Source organism: Leucopleurus acutus (genome assembly GCF_964270905.1).
Source record: "Leucopleurus acutus genome assembly, chromosome: 16".
In the NCBI taxonomy this organism is placed as follows: Eukaryota; Metazoa; Chordata; class Mammalia; order Artiodactyla; family Delphinidae; genus Leucopleurus; species Leucopleurus acutus.
Window position 1 is genome coordinate 29942934 of NC_139158.1, and position 25752 is coordinate 29968685.

The following is a 25752-nucleotide window of genomic DNA, read 5'->3' on the forward strand; positions in this document are numbered from 1 at the left end:
GATTCTTTATCTCCCTAAACCTCAATTCCCTCATCTGTAAAATGAAGATACTAATAGTACCTACTTCCTTTGTTTTTGTAAGATTTCAATATGATAACACATGTGCAGTGGTTTGCAGGCTACAAGTGCCCCCCAAAGGTAGTTATTACAAATACTAGAGTAGTTTAGCTTAGGAGCTGAGGAGAAAGGGAGGGAGGGAGGGGCATACGATACGGGCTTTGTGGGAAGGAAAGAAGAGCAACAAATAGAAAAATGTATAGAAATGGAGGCAGAAGATGGAAAAGTGAGATTTGTTTGCCTGGTGTTCATTAGTGAAGGGCTCTATTTCCCTACCTTTCTCCATCTCCCTTCTTTCCCCAATTCTCTGTCCTTTTAGCCCTCGCTCCCCATCCCCCCTTGCCCCAATTTCTGAGGGAGGGCCTGGAGGCTCCTGGTGAATGGGTGAGATTAACAAAACAGATAAAAGAATCTTTTCCCTCAATTGTCCTTTTTCTGGGTTCATAATGCTTCCTCACCGATATTGGCATAAGCCTCCCTGGTCTCTTCATCACCTTCCATATCACACAACAGCCTGCTGAACTGTTCGCAGTTGATGGTGTCCGTATCAGGTTCTGGGAGGAAAAGCCACTTGGATGAAGCAGGAAAGATCTGGGAAGACGGCTGGTGGGGAAGGAGGGAGAGGCAGGGCGGGCTGGGAGATATTTCCATTAGGAGCCAGAGTGGCAGGGAGTTGGAGCTGTCCGTGGTGCTGACCGGAATTCCACAGCCAGGGCTTCCCCTGGTTGCCATCTCTACTGCAGGCAGAGGGGTGGGGAGGGACTTGGAAGGGGCCAGAGGGAGGAGAGCCCACCTGAGCAGAGCTCTAGCTCTTCTTCTCCAGCCAGGTCCATCCGGTCATAGAGGTGGTAGAGATGCAAAGGGTCAGCATTGCTGTTGAGAAGCTCCAGGTACCCACCTTCTAGAGGCCCCAACTCCATGGTTGTGTGCTGTCCACTGCCTGGAAGGGAGACGCACTCAGTTAGCTCATGGGGTGTTGGAAAGATGCAGGGAATTAACACCTATCACAGTCTCCAGCTGGGTCTCTTGGTGAAGGCCAGGGTTGGCAGAAGCCAAAGAAAGTGAGCAAAGGTTCTCATTCAGCACCTCTTATGTGCTCAGGGCAGTGGGGAGAAGCAGCCCTATGTCCTTCCTCCACAGAACCTACAGTCACACTGGGAAGCTGCCCATGACACAGAAAAGGGAACTGGAGAAGTGTAGATTCAAGACCTCTCATACCTGGGAACCAGGAGACCTAAGTTCTGCTGCTGGCACTACCATGAATGACAACAACTAAGATGTACAGAGCACCTACTATGTGCCAGACACGTGGTCTAGCACATTTAATCCTCACATCAACAACCATATGAGGTAGGTACTATTACTAACCTCATTTTACACATGAGTAAACTGAGGATCATAGAGTTGAAGTGACCTACATAAGGTAACCCAAGTCCAACCAAGATTTAGTTCTGGGCAGTCTGATTCATGGACCTGCATATAAGTGTTATGCTCTCCTGCTTTGGATGACCTCAAGCAAGTCTGTGCTCCTCTCCATGCTTCAGTTTCCTAATCTGTAAATTGAAAGAGTTGGGGCATATTTCCTCTAATATCTTTCATTATTAATTGTTGGAGGACATATCAGATGCCTTAGGTTCTACTTCATTTAATCTTCAAAACAACCCTGGCTGTATCCACACAAAAACTTGTATACAAATGTGCATAAAAACATACTTCATAATACCCCAAAAATGGAAACAATTCAAATGCCCATCAATGGATAAATGGATAAACAAAATGTGGTATATCCATACAGTGGAATAGTACTCAGACATAAAAAGGAAGAAAGTACTGATACATGCGTCAACATGGATGAAATTTGAAAACATCCTGATAAGTGAAAGAAGCCAGACACAAAGGCACATCTTGTATGATTCCATTTATATGAAATATACAGAACAGACAAATCTTTGGAGATAGAAAGTAAATTCGTAGTTGGCTACAGTGGAGGGAGAATTGTGGAGGGAAATGGGGAACAATTGCTAGTGGGTATGAGGTTCCTTCTGGGGGAATGATGAAGTGTTCTAAAGTTGGCTAAGGGTTGGTTGCACAACCGTGTGAATGTACCAAAAAGGCCATTGAATTGTACACTTTAAATGGGTGAATTGTCTGACATTTGAATTATATCCCAATAAAGCTGTTAAAACAAAACAAAACACTGGCACTGGGAGGTAGGCGTTATGGTCTCCCTTTTGCCGATGAGCAGCGTGAGGCTCAGAGAGGCTAAGCAGCCCCCTGACGTGCAGCTCTTGCTGGCTAGAGCCAGTGTGAAGCTGCATCTGCGTGGCTCCAATGACCCTGCCCTACTCTCTAGTGCAGGGAGTCTATGATTCCATGGTCTGTTCATTTCCTATTGCTACTGCAACAAAGTACCACAAGCCTAGTAGCTTGAAGCAACTGAGTCTTATTCCCTCACAGTTCTGGAGACCAGAAGTCGAAAATCAAGGTGCAGGCAGGGCCGTGGTCCCTCTGGAGGCTCCAGGGGAGAATCCTCCCTTGCCTCTTCCATCTTTGGGAATTGATGGCATTCCTTGACTTGTGACCTTGTGGCCACATCACTCCGTTCTCTGCCTTAGTGGTCACATCACCTCCTAATCTTCTGCCTTTCTCTTAAATGGACATTGATTTAGGGCCCACCCAGATAATCCAGGATATTAGTTCAAGATCCTTAACTTAATTACATCTGCAAAGACCTTTTTTTCCCCACATAAGGTAGCATTCAAGGTTCCAGGGATTTGATGTGGGCATATCTTTGGCGGGGGGGGGGGGGGGGGCACTATTCAACCCGCTATACTTGGGATGCAGATACATGCTGGAAAGAATCAAAAGAAGCTTCTTGGCGAAGGTGAGAAGAGAGCTGGCCAGAGGATCTAAGACAGCCTTCTGAGTGCCCAGCCTGGGCCAGAATAAAATGAAACTGAAGCAGGGAAAGGTTGTGAGAAAACACACACGCACAACTTACCACCACCTCCCCAGCTGTTTCTTCTCCTTTCACTCATCAACAACTCTTGCTAGCTCTGGAGGGTCTCAACACAGACCCACATATCACAGAGAATGAACTTTCCAGTCCAACGAGAGGCCCTGGCCGGGGTGGACTGTTTATAATGGTTTGGGTGTGGGCTACAGGAACACAAACATAGCAGGCTTGCGTTAAAGGCCCAGCCAACCATGACTGGAGGAAGCAGAACTGAAAGATGGGGCCGCCATCTCCCGTTTCTTGGAGAGGGGCCAAGGCTGGGAGGTGCGGGGAGGGTTCCACTTCTTCCAACAAGTTGTCCTGGGAGCCAACGAAGCAATCTACTGTTCTGTCCAGGGTGGTAAGAGAAGACCTCCCTGTCCCAAATCTTGCCTGCTGCCTGCCTCCCATTTTTCAGTCTGTGGTCTTTATTGCGAGCCTACATTGTAGCCATCTGCCTTTCTCCAGACTGTGGCATCTGGGGACAAGAGCTCAGGATGAACCCCAGCAATTCCATGAACGAAATGTGGGACTTTAGTCAAGTCACTCAAATTCTCAGTTTTCCCACAAGGTCAGCCAGGGACCTTCAAGCTCAATCTCCTTCATCCTACAGAGGAGAAGATGAGACCCTGAGAGGGGACGTACCTTGCACGAGGCCCAAGAGTCTGCCGGTGGTGGAGCCTGCACCTGATCCCCTAGCACAAGACTCCCAGTCCACACTCTTTCCTGCCAATCAGAATATATCCAGTCAAATAAGCACCCCCATTTATCTAGGCTCAGGAATAGAGACTGGGTCCCATCACAGATGGGCAATGGAGGGAGGTACAGTGGGGAAGAGCCTGAAGAAGTTTAGCTTATTGACAAGCTCAGCTTCAAACACTGGACAGCATCACCAAATGTGATCAAATACCAGGGCAATACACTGACAGTAGAGAAAGAAGGCAACTCCTTTGAGCTTTTGGAGTCAAACTGCCTGACTCTGAAACCACTCCTATCTACCAACTCACCACAACCTGGGTTTTTTTAATCTCATTTTTAAAATCTTTTTAATCTCATTTTTTAAATCTCTTGAAGCCTCAGTTTCCTCATCTTTATTTTTATTTTTTGGCCACGTGCACGGCTTGCAGGATCTTAGTTCCCTGACCAGGGATTGAACCCAGGCCCCCTGCAGTGGAAGCACAGAGTCTTAACCACTGGACCACCAGGGAATTCCCTCAGTTTCCTCATCTGTAAAATGGGAATAATAATACTTGGTAGCTCATAAGGCTTAGGTGAGTTAATTCACGTAGAGCCCTTAGGAAGGTGACCATCACTTAGTAAGTGCTTAATGAATGGAAGCATAGAACAGCGTCCAGCACACACTTGATGAGCACAACGTGGGTGATGGTCATTATTATTATTATTAATTCACCTCTTACCTCTGTGAGATTGATAAAGGGATCCTTTCTCTTCCATTCCTGCGTTACCACATTGTGAAGCCAAGCTTTCTGTTCTTTTGCATAAGGAGACCCCGCAACCTCCACAGGAACAAGCAAGCCCCAGAGGCACAGTGCAACCTGGAAAGTCTGCTCTCAGACACCCCCAACGTATACCTCAGCACCTTCCTGCATCTCCAAGACAAAGCATGCATCTTACACGTTTCCTCTTGACTAGACAAAGATTTGCAGCTCACAACAGACTTCTGCCTCTAGCCCCCAATCTGAGGTCACAAAGAGCCCTAGGGAGAAGGCATGTGGAGTATTATGCCTATTTGACCAAGGAGGATACTCAGACACCTCGCTGAAATGGCCTGTCCAAGGTCACCTGGTTGGAGAACTTGAGTTTGAATCCTGGCTGGGAGACCTTAGGCAAGTGACTTAACCTCTCTGAATATCAGCTTTCCCACCACTACATTGGGATAATGATACTTACCTTGTGGGACCATCAAAAGGCCAAGAAGGGCTCTGTGTGGTGTGCCAGGCACACAGGAGGCCCACGGTCAAAGGAAGTCCATTATATTGGGAGCCTGAGAATCTAGGCTTGCAGTTTAGAGCTCCCCGAAGTACCATAGCGCCTCCCATTCATGCCAAAATCAACTTGGCCTGGGACCTCCCGGGGTTCCCACAACCATGTTTCCTGTGTCTCTAGATGCTTAGGAAGTGCTTCAGAGCCTCCTAACTGGACTCTTTCCTCCTCCTGCAATTCCAGAGCAGGCTGGAGGCAGAGAGCCCTGACCGCCTCACTGCAGAGGAGCGAGTCCCTGTCAGCTGCCCCAGCACAGGACAGATCCTACAGCCAAGGAGCCCTTGAGTGCAAGAACCCTTCCTCTAGCTCACCTACCCCCGGGCTCTCTCCATCAGTAGGACTGATGGTGCCTAGCTAGAATTCATAGGTGCCCTCTGAGTGCCAGGTACCAAACGACATGATTTAGAGACATTATCCCGTTTAGCTGAACTCACACATTAGCTATTTGTATTTCCATTTCTCAGATGAAGAAACAGGCTCAAAGAGAAGAGTAATGAGCTGGGATCTGAAGCAGCTGCCTGGCACCAAGGCTCAGCTTCTTCCAGGCTCTGGCCCCCTGGCCACCCTGGGGAGGTGCCTTCGCCCGGAGCGAGGAGGCATGGGTGGCAAGACAAGTTCTCCTTTTGAGGAGCTGTCTGGGGTGCAGCAGAGGAGTGGGCTGTGCCTTTCTGGTAAGTGGGCAGTATTTTTAGAAGGTTCTCTTTGGACCCGCCCTTCCCCCTGGGCCACCACCTTCCACATCCAACTTGAGAAAAAGTTCTTAATCCTTTTGCCACCAAAAGTCCCTTTTGGGGTTTGTTTCCATCCCCATTTCACACTACACTGCAGGTTTTGAAAGCACATACACACCAAAATCGTTTTTGAAATAAAGGTTCATTCCTCTCTCCCCTGAGGGAAATCAAGTATTACCAGAATGTTCTAGCTCAGACCTTGATATTCAGTTTCTGCAGCCTTTCTGTGCTCCGTCTCTGCTGGGGAGAGTCTTTTGTGTCTGGGGTTGTGCTGGGTGCTCTCTAGTTATTATCTTGTTTCAATTGTCACAACAGTTCTGGGAGATTGGTATTATTGTACACATTGTACAGATGATGACAGTGAGGTTAGGCTCAGTTATCAGCTGCTTTCTTCCCAGAGAGGGGGGTGTATCCTTGAAGGTCTGAGGAGGCATTCGGAGGGAGAAGGGGACTCCTTTGCTACCCCAAAGCCTTCAGCACTGCTATGCACTGTGATGAAAGAGCATGAGAAGAAATACTTCCCTACTTGTTGACTGGGATCTTCTCCTGAGGAAGGAATGGAAAATCTCTGAACCATGTGTCTAGAGACATGGATTTGAGTTCCAGCTCTGCCTTTGATCTTGAATACCATTCTCTACCCTTACGAGCTTTAGTTTCACCAACTGTGTGTGGGAGCCCACTCAGATGAGGCATTTGGGGATTCTAGATTCCTCATTGCCTATCGGCTTTCCCCCCTGCCTTTCCCCAAAGGCCCCCTAACACCACTCTGCTCCCCTACTTCATGACAAGCTGCTTCCGCAGGCCACATGGTGGCCAGAAGCCAGGAGCCCAGGGTTACTTATCTACCACAACCAGCCCCCAGTCAGCAACCCTGTGGATCAAACAAGTTCCTCTTTGCTTCTTGCACCCTGTAGCCCTCCAGATAAACTCAACAAGACACCTTGCACTTTTTTTCTCTCCAAACCTATAAAACAATGATTTACTGAGCATCCCCTGTAAGAAAGTCACTGGGCTCAGTTCTCCGGGGGCCCTAGAGAGGTTTAAAACACAGCCCCTGACAAGAAGCTTGCAGTGTAGACCCGGATGATATTTTAGAAAAGAGACAAAATGTGTTGATAATGGTACAGTGGTTAAGAGTGTGTTGGGGGGCTTCCCTGGTGGTGCAGTGGTTGAGAGTCCGCCTGCCAATGCAGGGGACACGGGTTTGTGCCCTGGTCCGGGAAGATCCCACATGCCGCAGAGCGGCTGGGCCTGTGAGCCATGGACGCTGAGCCTGCGCGTCCGGACCCTGTGCTCTGCAGCGGGAGAGGCCGCAACAGTGAGAGGCCCGCGTATGCAAAAAAAAAAAAAAAAAAAAAAAGAAAGAAAAAAAAGAGTGTGAGTTCTGGGTTCAAATTACAGTTCCACACTAACTGTTAGACCTCAGATAAGTTATTCAGCCTCTCTGAGTTGTGGAATCTATTGCCTTTAGGTGGCATAGTGTCAATCTCAGTAGGTTGCTATGACTTGCTTAAAGTGACATAGCCAAGAAGTGCTACTAAGATGTAAGTTCCAGAATGAGAGCAGCAAGGTGTCACTTGCCACCGTACAACTGGCAAAAATTAGAAAGCTGGGCAACACCAAGGGGTTGGTGGGAGTGGATGTTTGTGGCCATCTGCAGAACAGACTGGTACCACTTAGAATACCTAAGGATGCAGAGATCCTACAACCCAGTGATTCAATTCTTGGGTATATACATACGAAAGAAATGCTCCCCCAGCTCCACAAGGACACCCATCTGAAGTTGCTCACCGCTGTGCTATTTGTGGTGACCAGGAGTTGGAGGCCACCTGGGTGTCTATTGCTAGGGGAAGGACAGTACAAAGCAGCTGCTGCAATCTGTAGAGGATGGTGCAATAATTAGAAGCAACAGACCAAATGAACATGGAGGTGGATCTTAATAACATAGTACAGGGACTTCCCTGGCAGTCCAGTGGTTAGGACTCTGCCTTCCGGTGCAGGGGGTGTGGATACAATCCCTGGTTGGGGAGCTGGGATCCCACATGCCTCGTGGCCAAAAAACCAAAACATAAAACAGAAGCAATATTGTAACAAATTCAATAAAGATGTTAAAAATGCCACATCCAAAACAAATCTTAAAAAAAAATATAACATAGTACAGAGTGAAAAAGTAAGAAGCAGAATGAGCTCTGATAGCCCAATTCTAGATGTGCAGAGTGACATACAGGCACATGCAAAAAGCAACACGTATTTAAGAAGAACACATGCAAACAAAAGGATACACCCTGAGTGCATTCGAATGGGTGTCCAGAAAGAGGAAAGAGAATGGGGGAAACGGAAATTAACTAAGAGAGATGCCTCACGTGGACCAAAGATCATAGTGTACTGCGAATTGAGATATGAAGTTAACTGAAGATTGAAAGGCTCCTGAAGTTAAAAAGAAACCAAACCAAACCAAACCCAAAATGATGGACGCCTCACGGGGCTTCTGTGTTTCTGTGGCTCACCAAAAGAGGCCTGACACATGTAGATGCTCAAAAAGGAAGAAAACTGCACTCTTGCCACCCTGTAGGCTGTCCAGGGATGGGGGGATTTGGGCCCAGGAGCCCCCAGTCCTGGGGGAGGAGATGAGAATGTGCAGGACTTGGAGATGAACAGGGAAAGGTGGGCACCATCTGTAGAGGAGGAAGCCCTAGCACTCTGGCCCCCGTTGCTGGTCCAGTAGGGGCAACCCAGGAAAATGAGGCAGAGAGGACTTCCGGAAACTGCTGGTCTCACTCAAGACTTTCACTTCCTGGAGAGGCTTGTGGAGGTCACAAGAGACAGAGTGGAGACTAAGGTATTTGGCAATGCTGAGGGGCAATGGGGCTGGAAGGCAGCTGGAGGTTCTAGTCACTTCTCCTCCAGGCGGGGAGATTGGAAGGTGTGTGTGTGTGTGTGTGTGTGTGTGTGTGTGTGTGTGTGTGTGTGTGTTACATCTTCCAATGTAGTAGGAGCCAGCAGACACGACAAGGAGAGGTCTTGAAATACTGTAATTGGGTGGCTTTGGTGCCTGACTCTGACCGTAGGCTCCTCCTCTGCACCAAAGGGGGCTTGTCTTGGAGTGTGGATTCAAAATGAAGAGTGACTCAGGCCTATAGGCCTAGGTGTTTTGTTTTCCAAGACAATTTGTGTGTGTATATGTGTGTCTTAATTACCATCGCAATGTCTCCATATAGAATACACAATTAATCGTTGCCAAAGACCCCACTGCTCCCTATTGCATTCTGCTGGGTCCCATTGGGCACAGTTACGGCCCCTTAGGTATTTGGGTTTGCAACTGTTGGCCTGCAGGCCTCCTAAGGTCACGTCTATCTCTGATCTGCTGGAAATGGGATGGATGGGTGATTGGGGAAGGGAAAGGCAGGGCTGAATTCTGTCCTGCCCCATGGTGGGATTGGGACGCACATGAGGGTGTCCTCCAACAGAAAGGCTTGGAGGGGACTGGCCCTGAGTGCCCAAACTGGCCAGTTCCACAAAGGAAGGAGCAGGAAGCATGGGAGTTGTGGTATCTGGGGTGCTGGGTGTGTTTCCCCAGCTCTGGCACCAGCTCAGACTGAAAAGGGATTAGGAAATAAGCTGTCTGGGAACCACAGGGCACAAAGAGTTATTCCCCATTGGACCTAGCCTGCTGCTTCACCTCGCCCTCCTCAGTTCCAGCCCCCTCAAGGATCTTGGCATTTCCATCATAGCTCTCCAGCCTCTCTGGGCTGAGACTAGCCTGTGCCCGGATAAAGGGGTCTCAGAGCAGGAAAGCTGGAAATGGAAGCAGGATGGGCTCCACTCCTCTCCACAGAGCTTCTCAGCAGTTGGAGTGAGGGCAGAGGAAATGGATTGATGCAGCTACGGATGGCTGAGTTTACAACAGTCTGGTGAGATGGGATCCACACAGGGAGTCATGAGACCTGAGATCTGCACCCTGCTCTGCACCTGACAGGCTATGTGACCCTGGGCAAGCCCCTTTCCCTCTCTGGTCCCCAGCGGCCTCATCTGTTAAATAAGAATGTCATGCTAGAACAGCGGCTTTCAAATGAAATTGTACAAGGAGCCCAAATCCCAGAACAGGTGATAATGGAGCTATTCAATTAAAGGGGATGGGGTTGAGGTTGGGGGGGGGAAGCAGAACCCACCCCTCCCCAAAAGGGGCTGCACAGAAGACAGTAAAAAAGACAACTCCAGATGACAGTTTAAGCCTTGGCCACCAGATGCTCTCTGATTTGACAATTTCAAAAAAAATGTAGTAGATTCTGTGGTGTGCTACAGTCCCTTAAGGACCAACTGCTAGAGGGCAACAGGCTCACAGGTCACAGCTCAACCTCTCTGGGGGGATTTCCCTGGTGGTCCAGTGGTTAAGACTCCATGCTTGCACTGCAGGGGGTGTGGGTTCGATCCCTGGTGGGGTCACTAAGATTCTGCATGCCACGCTGTGTGGCCGAAAAAACAAACAAACAAACAAAAACAACTCAACCTCTCTGGGAATAGCCCAAAGTCACACCCTTTTCCAATCACGGTAGCCACATGCAGTGATTGCTGCCTGTAGGCATGCAAAGGTCTGGTCTGGGAGTCTCAATTTGGGATAACCCTGGCCGTCCCAGCTTCAGCCCTCCCCACGGGATCGGCTGAGACCTCTCTTTTGACTGTATTGCAGCCCAACTCCTCACTCTGCCCAATGCTGCTTCTTCCCTTTCCCCCAGGGGCCCTCTCCCCAACCTGGAGACCTCTCCCCAATAAACGTCCCATGTGCAAATCTCCACCTCTAAGTCTGCTTCCCAGGGAACCCCACCTGAGACAACTTGGCTCTGTTTTTCCTCAGGTAGGGCCTGGAAATCATACGGAAGCCCACAAAAGACCCCACAGAGACCACCTCTGAGCCCTTGGGCAAGGCACCTATCTTCTCTGGACTCCCTGGAGGACATCCACCTCATCACAACTTGGAAAATCTTGGAACTCAAACAAGACAAGCTCGGCTGCTGAGCGCAGTGCCTGTAAATGGCACAGTTACTGGGGCTGAGGGGCCTGACGGGCCTGGGGGGAGGGGGAGGGGAGGAGGGCGGAGACAGCTGGAAGAGCTGCAGCCAGGGGAGGAGGGGGACCCAGTGCTTGACCAGAACGCAAGCCTCCCCGACCTCCGCGTGGCCTTCCCTCTGCAAGCCCCAACCTTCCCAGCTGCGGTCGGTGAGCCGAAAAGGAGTCCAACAAGTTTTTCCTGGAAGAAAACCTGAGCTGGGTGCTGGAGTGGGGAATGAGGGGCTTGTGGCTGCGGTTAGCAAAGCCAGGCTCCCAAATCCAGTCCTAACCCCCAGCTTGGCCTAACACGGCACCTAAGCCCGCGGCAGGCCCTTCGCTCCGTGCTGGGGACTCCGAGGTAAATAAATCATGTCCTAGCCCTGCCGGCCAGCGTCTGATGCCAGTTAGCAAGCTTGGCTGTGAATCAAAATTGCCTGAAGTGGGTGCTAAACACACGGCAGCTGGACCTCACCCCTGAGGTTCTGACCATAAGTCTGGGGTGGGGTCCAGAAATCTGTATTTTTACATGAGCATCGCCCTTGGGCACCCCCTCCTCCAACACACTCACATACACACACTTGCTTTGTGGTGACTGAGAACTTAGATAGGTTTTATTTCCAAGGCAGCCTGAGTTTCCACTTGCCGAGAAGACATTGCCTCTCAGTTTGCATGGCTCTATGGCTTTTCCTTCCTCCAAGGGAACCTTCCAGACCCTGCATTTCTACCACCTTTCTACTTCTCCCCAGCTGGAAACCCCAAGACTCTGCGCTTAGGTTAGGTTGGTCCCCAGTTCCTGTATTTTTGCTTCCAAAAGTCCCTCAGCAGCCATCCCCTTGACCTAGTAGCCCCATCCCCCCGAGCCTAGATTGTTACAAGAGCTACTAGGTCTTTCCTCTAATCCAGAGTCTTCCAAACGTCAGACATTCGCCTGCCTCCTTTACAGTTTTTTTGGTCATATCTGCATACCACCTGTTGTATAATTTACCCAAGCATTTTCCTTAAATTAACTTGAAAAAACCCCAAACATATTTATTTTAAAAGAAAATTTTCTAGAATTAAAAGCAGGGATGCAAATACATACTTGTCCACAAATGTTTGTAGCAGCACTATTCACGAAAGACAAAAGATGGAAACAAACCAAGTGTCCGCTGACAGATGAATGGATAGAGAAAATGTAGTCCATCCACACAATGGAATATTATTCAGCCATAAAAAGGAATGACGTTTTGACACATGCTGCAACATGGTTGAACCTTGAAGATGTTATGCCAAGTGAAAAAAGCCAGACACAAAAGAACAAATGTATAATTCCACTTATGTGAGTCACCTAGAGTGGTCAAACTCATAGAAACAGAAAGTGGAAGGGTGGTTGCCAGGGCCCGGGGGCAAGGGGAGAATGGGGAGTTAGTGCTTAATGGGGACAGAGTTTCAGCTTGGACCATGAAAAAGTTTGGGAGATGGATGGTGGTGACGGCTGCACAACATCGTGAATGTACTTAATGCCGTTGAATTGTACACTTAAAAATGATTACCTTGCTAAATTTTGTGTTTAAAAAAGACGAAAACTTTCTTTCACTACCTTGCATGAAAAAAACCCCAAAAACAAAAACTGCAGTATCATTTGCCATTGAAAGCAAAACAGTGTTATCAAATTAATGTCAGCTGCCCTCCCACTTTGTTAAAAAGAAACATTAGTATTAGAGTGCTGCCATCATGCCTACTCACAAAAAAAGGAGGATTAAAAGAGAATCAGAAAAGCACCAATGTCCTCCCTATGAGAACCAGTGTCGATCAAGGCTTCTCTGAGAATTGTCCTTGGACCACGGATCACGTATGCGCCAAAGTCTTTGGAAACACAACGGACGTGTGCCCAATGACGACCTCTCAGATCTTTCTAAACGATCCCTCTAGAATCTGTAAGGGTTACACCAGGCACACGTGTATTCTTTGGTGGTTTTTGCAAAGTGCTTCTGTGCAGGTCAGGAAATCATCAAGAAAGCACTCGTGTCTTATCTTATAGATGCCCCTCGGGAGGGGAAGTCAGTTACTCAGGGTGACGGATGCCAAGTCTGAAAGCCAAGTACCTAAGCTTTACCCTCTCCCTCAGGCCACTTCCCTGATTGCCCAAGACTGACCCCAGGCCTTGGAGCAGGGTCCCTGTGTTAATTTTCTGATTCTACTCTCCACAAGGTACTAGATGCCAAGTCTCTGCCATCAGACAGACTTTGCTGTATCTACAAGTCTCCCTCCGACTATCCAGGACCCGCCCTGTATTTGTGGAGGCTCACACCTCTGCCCAGGTACTGGATGGGCTCTCAGTGGACCTGGTTTCAAATCCTGGTTCCGCTAATAACTTGGCTATGTGGACTTTGACAGAACCTCCCAGGAAGTCCCCAGAGGTTTTGTAACATGGAGTAGGTACTGGGGTTGGACCTCAGTGCCTTTCAACGTATGTATGACCTCTGGACCTCTGAGATAGGAATCACACACACACACACACACACACATCCCATAGCCAGTTAACCTGCCATTGGAAGCGCCACCCCAGGCCCAGTCAATGGGATCCGGGGGTGGGGGCTGGGAACCTGCACTCTAAACAGCCTTCTGGGTGATTCCCACGTGTGGGAAGCCTGGGACCCCCTGGCTCAGTCGTCTCTGAGGACCCTTCCACTCCATATTCTGGGATCTTGGAGACCAGGTCCTCGCCTAAGGCAGGCTGGGATTTGGAAAGTGATGATTTGCTGGGATCTCATCTTCTCCACTTGCAGCTCCACCAGGCCCTAGAGCAAGAAGCACTAATTTCCTTAACTTTCTGATTGGCTGGGAATGTTATTTCTTTTTTTGGGGTGGGGGGTGGAGTGGCACATAGATGGAAGACTTCCTGCCAAATTTAGGAACTCCTGGCCGCAATTGGAGGTGGGGCACTTATGTCCCCTCCCATGTGTCACCTAGGGTGGAGAGAGATGCTGTGGGACTCAAGCGAGAACTGCGGTTTTAAGGGTCCCAGACAGAGCTAGACATGGTGGCTCCAATTCTGATATTCTGGGACCCCGGACAGCCCCACCCCAATCCCTTTCCGGAGGCCCCTAGTTTCTCTCCTTAGAGGATGTGGCTCAGGACCCCAACTTGCGGTAGAGCTGTGGACTGTCAAACACAGTCCAGGAAAGACCCTGCCCCCCAAGATGGTAAAAGAGAAGTGAGGATTTCTCCAATCCGGCGTTTAAATGTCTCCCCATAGCCCTCCCTGCGCTGGGGACCCCACCAAGAGGGCCGGGTACCCAGACTCCTGAGTCAGTGCGGGAACGTGATTCAAGAGGGAAGCTGAGGCTCAGAGAAGGGCAGCCCCGGTCCTAGGTTCCCCATAGAAGAAAAGTCTGTGTCTCCCTCCGCGCGGCCCTAGGCGCTTCTTCAGATTCTAGGACGCGCAGGGAGACTGTCTACTGATCGTTTGGCCACACCGCCTCCCTTCTCTGCGTGCTCCTTCTGTGTCCCAATCTCTCTGCAGACGCTGCCGCTCCCACCGGCTCTCCCCGCCGCCTCCCCTGGGCCCCGGTGCTCTGGGCAAAGCAGCCCAGCTCCGGGTTCCCCGCTCCCAGTTCCTGCGTGGAATCCTTCCAGGGATGCTGGAAACGAGGAGTTTCTAGGGTGTGCACTCCGCACATTACCTTCCTCCTCCTCCCAGCCTTGCTATGTGATCTCAGGCAAGTAGCTACCAGTCTCTGAACCTCTATTCCCAGCCCCACTTCGGGGGCTGCTAAGGGGACTTTGGTTACCTGCCGCTGTTCCCTGGACTCCCGCGCGCTGCCAGTGGCTTCTCCCTCCCGCCAGCTCTGGGGCGGCGGTGAGCGAGCCAGCTTGGGGAGAGCAGTCGCCTGGCCACCCCAGCTCCACCCACTGTGGCTGCCCTTTTTCTCTTTCACTTTCTCTCTGCAGCAAGGGGCTTGGGCCAGCCCAAGCTGGGGAGTAAGCAGGCACCGGAGCCGCCTCCTGCTGCACCTGCCATGTGCTTTCTCAGAAGCGCCCAGTCCACCCCCCACACTCCCTGGAGCGTCTAATCAGCTCCTAAAAATGGCCAGCGCCCAGCTTTGGAGGAGGCAGCCTGCCCGTAGGCATATGATATACAAGCCCTGGTTTGCAGGGAGCTCATCCACCCCTGTCTGGCCCTCAATTTCCCTCCACCTCAGCCCCACCTAGAAGCTGGCAAACCACCCCTGCAGGGCACAGGGGCTTGCGCTGAGCCATTCACTCCTGGGAAGCCGGATGCCCTTGGGAGGAAGAGAAAATTACTCAAGGAACTTCCCTGGCTGGAAATTCAGCCCTGGCAGCCCTGAGTTCCCATCACCACACACCTCCTAGCTGCTTTCCTCTCACCCTTCCTCTTCCAGAGGTCCTGGACCCCTGCTCCATCCACCCTGAGACCTTGGGGAGGTCACCTCCCTTCCCAGGCTTGGATTTCCTCATCTGGTATTGAGGGAGGGGTGGGTCAAGGTGAATTCTGACCTCTCTCTCCCCCTGGAAAACTCCCCCAACAAGCTCTGGCTGCAACCAACAGAGCTGGCAAACTTGTCATCCATCTGCAGGTTCAGAGGAAGCCTCCCATTTTAGCAGCATCTGAGAAGAGGAGTCCTACAGTCTCAACCACATTAATAACGGGCTCCTATGTGTGTCTTCAGATCCTACAATGCACCAGGCACTGTGCTAGACCCTTTGATTCCTCACCTTTGTCTTGTAGTAAGAGTTTCCCCCTGATCGCATTTAACAGCCCAGGAAAACAGACTCAGAGTAGGTTGGGGACTTGTTCAGTGTCACTTCACACCCAGGCAACAGTGCAGCTGCGATTCAAACCTGCCGTGCTGCCTTCAGAGCTGGCACCAGATGTCTGTGCTATGCTGTCTCTCATCATCTGTCCCCCGTCCCCCACTTTTCCCCCCAAACACCGTTTGGAAACTGGGGAGAGGGCAGCATCGGTCCAGGTGGCTGTATTGCTCACCAGCTGGGGTTCAACATCTAGACCAAGGGGCTGACTCTGGCTTTGGTTTCCCTGCTTCCCGGGGATGGGGTGGATCTGGCAGGGGTTCCACCCTTCAAGGGCGAGCTCCTCAGTGTTTACCTGGCAGAGAGAGGAACTTGTGGTTGGCCTAGCCGGGTCATGAATGCTGAGAGCTAACAACACACCCCGTGAAAGTCAGCCCTTTAGTACCCTTCAGGCTGATAAAGCCCTCTTACATTCCAGGCATCTGGGCAGACCGAATGTCCCTCAGTGGAAGGAAATGGCAAACCACCTCTCTTCTTCCAAAAGCCCCAGCAGGACAAAGACCCCTCTCGCCACCCTCACACCCCAGTTCAGAGCAATGTCTCTGACAGTTTGGGACGGCGGGACGAGCTGAGACCTTACCCTAAATCAAGAAGCGTTCTCAGCCCCAACGTCCTCCACCCGCCTTTTTACCTTGGGGCTCTGGCAGGTAGGACCCGGCTGGGCGCGTAGCCAGGCAACGCATGGTGTGAGAAACAGAGTGAGACAGCAGCTCCCGGACTCTGGCAGCCCCTCCTGTTGCCCTCAGCCCGCCCAACGATGCCTTCGGATGCCCAGCTCAGAAGCAGGCAGCCTCATCTCTGACCAGTCTCCCTACAAAAGTCTGGAGCCCGCCAAGCCTAAGTAAACATGCAAAGGAAGCAAGTAAGGGACCAGCAGAAAATTCTCACCCTACCAGGTGGTCTGAGCTGTCAGATTTCTCGCATCTAGACATGCTCTAATTTGCCCATGCTCCCTTAAACACGGACTTGCACCTAATGTTAATTTCAGTTCCTTGTTTTGGACCAAATCGGTGACCGACCTCAGAAGGTTATGAGTTGTCTATTGGAGGGTCTTCAACATGCTGACATTCTGAAATAACGGCAACCACAGTGGAGCCACGCTGGTGCCAGCTGCCAATATCTGCCATCCTCTGCAGGATGGGGCCGTGGTCAGAGCCCCACAAATGCCTCAAGACAAGCTGAACTAGCTTCCAGCAAACTCCCGGGATTCCACTCCCATCCACCATCCCACCCCCACACCAAATTGCCCTGAATTTCCTTGGAGAACACGAGTGGTCCACTCATCATTTTTATTCTAAGAACATTGGACTAAAACATAAATTACACATAAAAAGGTCTTACCCCCAAATATGGTATACTTATAGCCGCGTGGTTTGGGGGTACCAACTAGATGTGGCGGAGAGACTGTCAGTCTCACGCAGGGAGAAAGGTAGCGCCTTTTTAACTCTCTGCCCAGGCTCCTGGAAACCTTGAGAAGAAAGTCTCAGTTTGGGGCTAAGGAGCTTTTAACACCTCTTCTAATGCGTGATCCACCCATTTCACAGAGAGCAGCCCCCAGCCTCAAGCCTTCCGTAGACATCAGTGTCTGGCTAGAATGGAATAACGTTATTCTGCTCTCCTGTTTCATAGTTACCTTCTATGTGTGGCATTCTTTTTCATTTATGGTGGACATAAACTTTCCTTGGGAAATAAAGTTGAAAAAAAAATGTGAGTAGTTTGGAAAAAAAAAAACAACAACTGTCCAGCTAAGAATAGTGTAGGTGGTGAAAAGAAATCATGAGGGTGGTACCAAAATGAATGACGATTGGGAAACAATGACTTCATTTTTACAGAAAGAACACTGGATTGGGAGTCTGAAGCGCTATGGTCCAGCCCCCGTGGTTATTAGCGGATGGGTGACCTTGGACCCCTCACTTCCTTTGTGTGGGCCTCAGTTTCTCCATGTGTGTAATGGGGATAATGATGCTTATATTTGTATGGTGATTATTTTTGAAGCAGTTGCTGCTGTCAGAAGTCCCAGGGGGGTAAGTACGCAGACAAATAAGAAAGCTGAGAGTCAATTTGAAACAATCTTGCTTAGTTAGGCTAACAAAACAGACATGATGAATATGAGAAGTCCCAAGAAGTTTCATCTTCCTCTGACCTGATGTGCCCAGGGAGAGGCACACCTGGCCATTCAGTGAGGCCAACTTCCTGTCCTCAGAGGGAGCCAGCTCTGATGGCCGTGGCCGAGGCAGCTCTGAATCAGCTTCGTGGCAGGGCCGAGCTTGGAATGAGAGTCCCCTGGGCCTGGGGTGCACCTGCTTGGATGCTCTCATCTCTCACCTGGACCACAGCAGCAGTCTGCTACCTGGTCTCCCCATGTCCTCCTTCACCTGCCCCCGCCCCAGACCCACACTCCACAAGACCTGAATCTGGTCATGCTGGCGTTTCTGAGCAGGGTGACCGCGTGCTAGCCTGTGTTTTAACTGATGGTAGAGGCCGTAAATCGGCACCAGGAGGGCCTCGTATATGGAGACCAGGGAGGAGCGCCATGGCGCCCTGCCAGGAGCCGATGGGGGTCTGAATTCCAGCAGAGGCAGTGGAGGTGAGGAGAGGGGTTGCTGAGTTGGAGTGACAGGCCTCCAGGACTGAGTGGGGGCAGAGGGGTTAAGCCAACCCCAGGGCATCTTCCTATTAAAGCATCCTGCGTGCCTGCTGAGGCTCCTCTTCAAAACTCCCCTAGAGGTGGTGACCATTCTCCAGAGCCCGGGTTAAAGCCAGTTCCCTTCTGACGGAGGGCCCCGCTCAGCGCTGTTGAGGCCAGCCTTGCCCTGGGCACCCAAATCCCTTTGTCTCAAGTCAGGATCCAGCATGACAAAGCTGCAGTCAGAAGCGTTGTTCAAGTTACCAGTCTGGGGTCCCCTGCCAGGTACCAGGGAGAGGAGATGGGGGAACTTGGTCTTACAAGTAGGATTCCTGAAAGCTTGCCACCCCTTGCTGCAGCTGGGCCCTACCTATGTACTTCTGCTCAAGCAGAGGGTCCCCCACCCTCCCCGCAACCCCAGGACCACCCTCCTGCCTCCTCCCATCGGGCTGTATTTTAGCCATCCTTCAATGCCCAAGTTCCCGCTTTCATCACCTTTCCAGATGACAACAACCTCCTGCCCTACTCATTTTTAGCAAACTTGCTGCCGCGTATTTGGCAATACATGGTGAACTTCCTGTTTCATGAGTATCCCCCCTGCTGCCTCTGATTAGGTCACAAGGTCCTTAATGTCTGTCTTACTGTGTTTGATTTTCTTATTTAAAAGACACAGGACTCCAAGATTGGTTGAGCGAATGGAGGGCGTTTGGATTTGAATGATCAAGGCAGACAAGTTCCACATGGATGGAGAGTCCCACCTTACTAAGTTTTAAGTGTCTTTTCTTATGTTTGTTTGTGACCACACCCCTCATTTCTGGCAGATGCTAAGTAAATGCTTAAGGAGGAGAGAAGAAAGGAGGTGAGAAAGAAAGGAAAAGAGATCGGTGGAGAGGTGGGCGAATAGATAAAAAAAAACTGGTATGTAGGCAAATTAGGCAGGTAGGAAGGTATCTGAGAATGTAGGCCTGTGCGTGGGCAAAGGTACAAGTGGATTAGTAGGTAGGAATGCAGGTAAGTATGCTGGTACACAAATATACAGGCAGTCAGATAAATAAAAGATTGATAAATTGATAAGTAGATAGAAGTAGATAGTAGATGTAAGTTGTTGAATTGGTAAGTAGATATTAGTAGGTGGTTAAGTAGACCAGGTAGTTTGACGGTAGGCAGGTAGGTGGATGGGCAGGTAGGTGGAGAGACCAATAAATGGTAAGTAAGGACACAGGTGAGGTGCTCAAGGTAACAACAAAGAACAGAAACAGTTCCTGGTTGAGTCAGGTGCCAGGCTTGGAGCCAAGCTGAGTATAGAACAGGCCACTGGTCAGCCTGGGAAAACCCACGGGGATGCGCCAACTTCCAACGCAGGTGCTTCCACTTCTGCGGCTCCTGCGGGTGAAGGTGAAGTAGGTCTGACTAGATGGGAAGCTACTCAACGTAAAAAAACAAGTGGTCCTTGCCAACACATCTCCTTCCAGGAGTCCACGGAGGCTCCTTGGTCAGGGATCAGAGCAGGAACAGGTTTGGGGAAAGGAAGGTGTCAGAGAAAGGGAGGGCGCTGCCCCCCTCCCCTCTGAGTCCTGGCTCTGGGGACTCTCATCCTAAGAAGCAAATGGGGAAGGAAGTGGGAGGAAGAGCTTAGCAGCCTGGGGTGTGTCCCTCCCTTTCCAATAAATCAGGCAACATCCTAGAAGGAGTCTTTGTTCTGTGGTTCCTAGAACAGAGTCTTCACGGGCAAAAGTGCCACATCGTGAAGACATAGAGCGACAAACCAGCAAAGGAAAGCCGAGGAAAACAATAATATATAAAACCATAGCAGGGGCGTCCTACAGCCTCTGAGAAAGCTCACCCCAGAAGCACCGCTGTGCCTCCATTCACAAGCCTGGGGTCGGCTGGGTCTGACCTTGCCCCCAGTCATCCTTCTGTGCGCCTTGGGTCTGTGGTTGCCCCAAATGCCACCCTCGAGGCTGACGAGTCAGAACGAGGTTTCCTCTTGCCAAGAATGCAAGTGCCTTATTCTGGATGATGTCACTGAATTCTCAGAATAGCCACTCTGGATGCTAGAATCACCTCCATTTTACAGGTGCGGAAACTGAGGCCCAGAGGGGTCCCAGGAAGGGCTCACTGTCATAGCCCTTGGAATCAGGGAGTCACAGCTGGCATGGAGGCAACAGGCCATGTGCTTAACTAACGTGCCAACTTGAGGGTTGGGGGCACATTGGCCCATTTCTCAGATGCACAGAGCACCAAGCACTCAGCACTGGAGTAGCTGTCTAGATATGACATGGGGGCCCCAATGAGACTGCAGACTCAGACCCCTGGTATATCTTCCCCCTGTCCAATATTCCTGGAGTTATCTGCCAAGAACCGCCTTGGATGGTTTACCAGTTACCATCTCATTTAACCCTCACTATAACCCTGGGAGGTTTATATCACCACTCCCATTTTAGAGATGAAGAAACCGAGGGTCAGAGTGGTTCAGGCATGTGGCCAAGGTTACACAGTTGGTAAGCAGCAGCAGAGCATGGCCTCAGAACCAGAGCCGTCCAGCTTCCCGCCTGGTTCTTTTTCCATCACTGCCATCTAAAATCTCTCTTCTCTGGCATCTGATTGTCCTCCAGGTGTTGTCAGCCGCTGTCAGCCAAAGACTGCCTGAGTGTTTGCTTTGATTCCCCAGTCAGGCTGCTGAGCTCTGTCAGGACTCTTGGGCCTCCCCCGAGCTTGCCTATGGGCAGGATGCACATGTGCTGCTCTGTGCAGTAGAGTCGATCCCCAAGGTCACGTCCCCAGAAGTGGGCTTCCTACACAATTGCAACTGAAGCATTATAATATCTAATGGTGACTTCTGAATCATCGGGCTGGTTTCAGTTTGAAGGTGGTCAGCCTGTTTTGGGTAGACTTACGGTATCCCTTTAGGTTATGCAGAAGAGGCAGCCAAGCAGAAAGTGCAGCGAGAGATCCAGACTCATGAGATCCAATATCTCATAGCCCCCACTCCTAGGCTATGAGCGAGGCAAATCACTGAACCTCCTTGTGCCTCAGTGTACTTACCTGTAAAGTGAGAGTAATGGGACTACACAAGCCACCACGCACCCACCCACCTATCACCCATCCACCTACCCACCTACCCATCAACCATTTCCCTGTCCGCCCCCCCCAGCCATTCCCCATCCAATCATCGCCCAGCCATCTACCCACCCACACCCCCATCACCCATCCACCTAACCATCTACCCACCTATCCATCACCCATTCACCTATTCACCACCCATCAACCATTCACCTATCCACCCACCCACCTATCCACTCATCACCCACCCATCCATCCATCCATCTACCATCCCTCAGTCTAATATTTAACAAACACATATCACACACCTATCCTTTGCCAGGCACTGTGTTAAGCGTTTGGGATGCATCCGTGATGAAAGCATAGATCCCTGCCCACAGGGAGCTTATTTTCTGGTGAGGGAGTCAGACAATAAACAACAAACATAGGGAATTCCTTGGCAGTCTAGTGGTTAGGACTCTGCACTCTCATTGCTGAGGCCTCGAGTTCAATCCCTGGTGGGGGAACTAAGAAACCACAAGCCTCGTGGTGCAGCCCAAAACAAACAAACAACAAATGTAATACAAAAGTAAAGTATATAGAAGGTGAATGTGTCATTGGGGGAGGGGGCCACTTCTCAGAGTGTGAAGGGGGAGTTGCAGTTCTAAATGGAATGATCAGGGTAGGCATCCCTGAGAAGGTGACATCTGAGCAAAGATCTGAAGGATTCAAGGATGTTGGCCAAGAGGATATCTGGAGAAAAGAGTGGTTCAGATGGAGGGAATGGCACGTGCAGAGGTCCTGTGGCAGAGAGCGTGCCTGTCCTGTCCCAGGGACAGTGAGGGTGCCAGCACGTCTGGAGAAGATGCGAAGGCAGGAGTACAGGATGGGAGCAGAGCAGTGATGAAAGCCAGATCATGAAGGGCCTTGTGGGAATCGTCCAGATTTAGCTTTCCTCTGAGTGACACGGGAAGTCGGTGCAGAGTTTAGAGCGGCGGAGGGTGAAGATCCTGATAGGGTTGTAGAGAGAGTGACAGAAACGTCACACACTGATTTCCTTTTCTGAACCCCTGTTGAAACTAAAGTCGGTGCCCTTTATTTACAAACCCCACAATTCTCTTCCCCGGTTCCCCTTCTCCCCCTCTGAAGGCTGCTTCTTCTCCCTGCCCCAAAGCAGCACACCTGCCCGTAGTCCTTACAGTTGAGTCTTTCATGCCTGGGGGTAGCTGGCCTGGAAGAGGGGGAGGTAAGCAACGGGGAAAGGAAGCGATTTATCGTTCCTTGTCTCCCAGCCTCTGAAGCCCACAGCGCCCTGAGCCCAGTTCCATTTCTAGAGTCACGTGGGATCAGAAATAAAAATATTATGTCCCCAGGGAGGAAATGGGGTTTAATAACAGGAACCAGCCCTCGCCGAGAGAGGAGGGCAGGGCAGAGGTGTTGGGTAGCCTGCGGTATGAAGGAGCCTGCAGTTTGCAGGGGGCGAGTCAAGGAGGGAGGAAGGCTTTGACATCCCCGGAAGTTGGCATCTGCACCTGCATCAAGACCGCATAGGTTGTTTGTGTCGTCTTCCATTTCTTTTCATCAGTGTCTTATAGTTTTCGGAGTATAGGTTTTTGCCTCCTTAGGTAGGTTTATTCCTAGGTATTTTATTCTTTTTGCTGTGATGGTAAATGGGATTGTTTCTTTAATTTCTCTTTCTGATCTTTCATTGTTAGTGTATAGAAATGCAATAGATTTTTGTGTACTAATTTTGTAACCTGCAACTTTACCGAATTCATTGATGAGCTCTGGTGGTTTTCTGGTATCATCTTTAGGACTGACATGTACACACTGCTGTATTTAAAACAGATAAGCAACAAGGACCTACTGTATAGCACAGAGATCTCTGCTCAATATTATGTAACAACCTAAATGGGAAAAGAATTTGAAAAAGAATAGATACATGTATATGTATAACTGAGCCACTTTGCTGTGCACCTGAAACTAACACAACATTGTTAATCAACTATACTGCAATATAAAATAAAAAGTTAAAAAAAAAAAACGACCACATAGGCCTCTTGCATTCCCATTAAGAAGTCAGGGAGATCGTTCAGCTGGTAAAGACGCCCCAGCCCCCCAGGGGTCTGTTAGGAGGGGGAGAGTAAAAGATGTGTCCGAGGAATAGATAGAGACCATCTGAGTGAGAGTTCAGCCAGGAGGACAGCCAACCCTATGTAAACTTGAATCTTGGCAGAAGAGTTGGAGAAATACCTTCAAAGCCCTGGTGCCCACGGCAAAATCATCAAGGGGCTTTTTTACCCCTCAAGGTCAGATTGAGGCTAAAAGCTTGTCTGCCTTCAAATCCAGCCTCCACCACTTCCCAGCTGGGGAATGGGGTTGGTCACTTCTGGGCAGCCTCTGTTTTTTCTTTCTGCATAAAATACGGTTGGAGATCATCAAAGCATTTAGGGTGGATGTGAGAACTACCTGCTGGCTCGGGCTGAGCCTGGCGCACAGTAAATACTCAATAAATGTGAATCATTTTGATGATCTTGTTTCAAGTTACTCCAGAGCCATGAAAGGACCAAGAAGGACTAGAGTTTATGACACCAGCTCATAAAATTGGAGAAGCTCAGATCTACGCAGAGGAAACTGAAAGACGTGTGTCTTTAGGAAGACTGTTGTCTGCATTGAAGTGAGAACCCCTTTGGAACTGGGAAGGAAGACCTAAAATGTTTGGGGAGCCAAGGGTGTGAGTGGAAACGGTATGGTATAGGCTTGTTTTCCTGATTTAAGATGCATCAATTGCTATCAGTACTTTTAAAAAATAAGACACTCTCTCTCTGCAGTCTGGTTCCTCTTCTGTCTCTCTCTCTTTCCCCCACCATCTCCCTCTTTCTCTTCCTCTTTCCATCTCTCTTCTTTCCTCCCATCCTCCCTCCCTTCTTCCCTCCTTCTCTCCATCTCCATTTCTGTCTCTTTCTCTCCTGTCTCTCCCTCCCTTTCTCTTTCTCCCTGTCTGTCTTTCAGTTTCTGTCTCTCTCCATGACCCAGATGCACACACACACATGTGCACACACACACACGTGCACACACACACACACGCACAAACAAGTACATACACATGCAAGCGTATGCCCACACATACGTGCACCTGCACACACATGCACTCTTGCACGCATGCACACGTACGCGCACACACACATGGCAATCTCTGCTCCCCGGTTCTTCGGCCCTTCCTCTCCGTGGCAACCTATTTTTCCACACACTGATTGTGCCTGCACCTGTCTTCCCCACTTGCAGGCAATAGCTGATTTGTCCATCTGTGCCCCTCACCGGTGCCCTGCATCATGCCTAAGGTATCAAGGCGGCTCAGAGAGTGACCAAGTGGGCATTTGGCCGCGTGGACAGTTTACTTTTAAGTAGAGTGGGGAGCACACTGTTTCTCCAGTGCCCTCAGCATCACAGCCTGAGCTCTCCAAGCACTTGCTGCTCCTGCCAGCTCAACCAGGGACCTTGATTCCTGTCCAAGTCTGCCTTTCCAACCTGGGACCCGGATGATCACATTGACTTCCTTTTCAGAGAGAAGAGGGAAAATCCCTGAGCTGCCTACAGCCAGGCGTTGCTCCATGAGAAAAGGGGATGGTACTTACCCCCAGGGTCCTTGTAGCCGGAGTCCCTCTCGGCTGCCGGGGCCTGCAGCCCACTCCAGATCCACCCCAAGGGGGCCAAGTCTGGGTCTCCTTTCTCCATCAGGGTCAAGGAGATCTTCCTGGCCAGAGCCTCACCATCAGGCTCATGGAGCAGGGCGTAGTGGTACTCCCTGGAGAGAAGATCCTCTGCCAGCAGGTTGTCCAGAAGCGCCTGCACTTGACTTGGCCGATGGCTGGAGAGCAGCATCCGGACCTGACTCAGGATGGTCTGGAAGTGATTCATGGTAGCTCTCGGATGCAGGGCTGCCCGGGACAGCGCCTGGGACCTCTGCTCACCCGGCTTGCAGCATCCAAAACTTGAAGTGAGAAACAGGATGAGGGAACCTCTGCAGTTTATTGCAGTTTATTCCTGCTTAGGAGGATTTCCTCATTTGCACGTTAGGCTGGGGTTGCCTAATGAATTAATGGAAGTGGGTTCTGGGGCTGATTTAGACCCCATAGATATTCGCTGGTACCACTCATGCGCATGTACCAGAGACGCTCACAGCTTTGTGGACTCCTTTAGATCCAATCCAGTGTTTATTATACTAAGAGGAAGGGGGCTTGCCTCTTTGAGGACCTATGAGGTGATAAGCCTTTTTAGATGTTGTATCATAACAAGAAGGCATTGGGGCGTAGAGGTTAAGCAGTTGGGCTTGGAGCCAATCTGCCTGTGTTCAAATCCCAGATTACTTGATATTGGGCACGTTACTTAGCCTCTTCTTGCCCCCATTTCTCCATCTGAAAAGATGTAGTGATAAT

The 25752-nt window shown here is 50.2% G+C and overlaps 1 protein-coding gene across 1 annotated transcript in view; it reads right to left on the bottom strand.

Moving 5' to 3' along the window:
- The window catches only part of CIITA (class II major histocompatibility complex transactivator), a gene marked incomplete at its 5' end in the record, with an annotated part of 47385 nt that extends 22151 nt beyond the window's left edge, over positions 1-25234 (bottom strand). Inside the window, 3 exons of the mRNA XM_082856341.1 lie at positions 516-611; positions 851-993; positions 24948-25234. Coding sequence (XP_082712467.1) covers positions 516-611; positions 851-993; positions 24948-25234 — 526 coding nt within the window. The remainder of the gene's footprint in view (positions 1-515; positions 612-850; positions 994-24947) is intronic.
- Between the last annotated feature and the right edge of the window lie 518 nt (positions 25235-25752).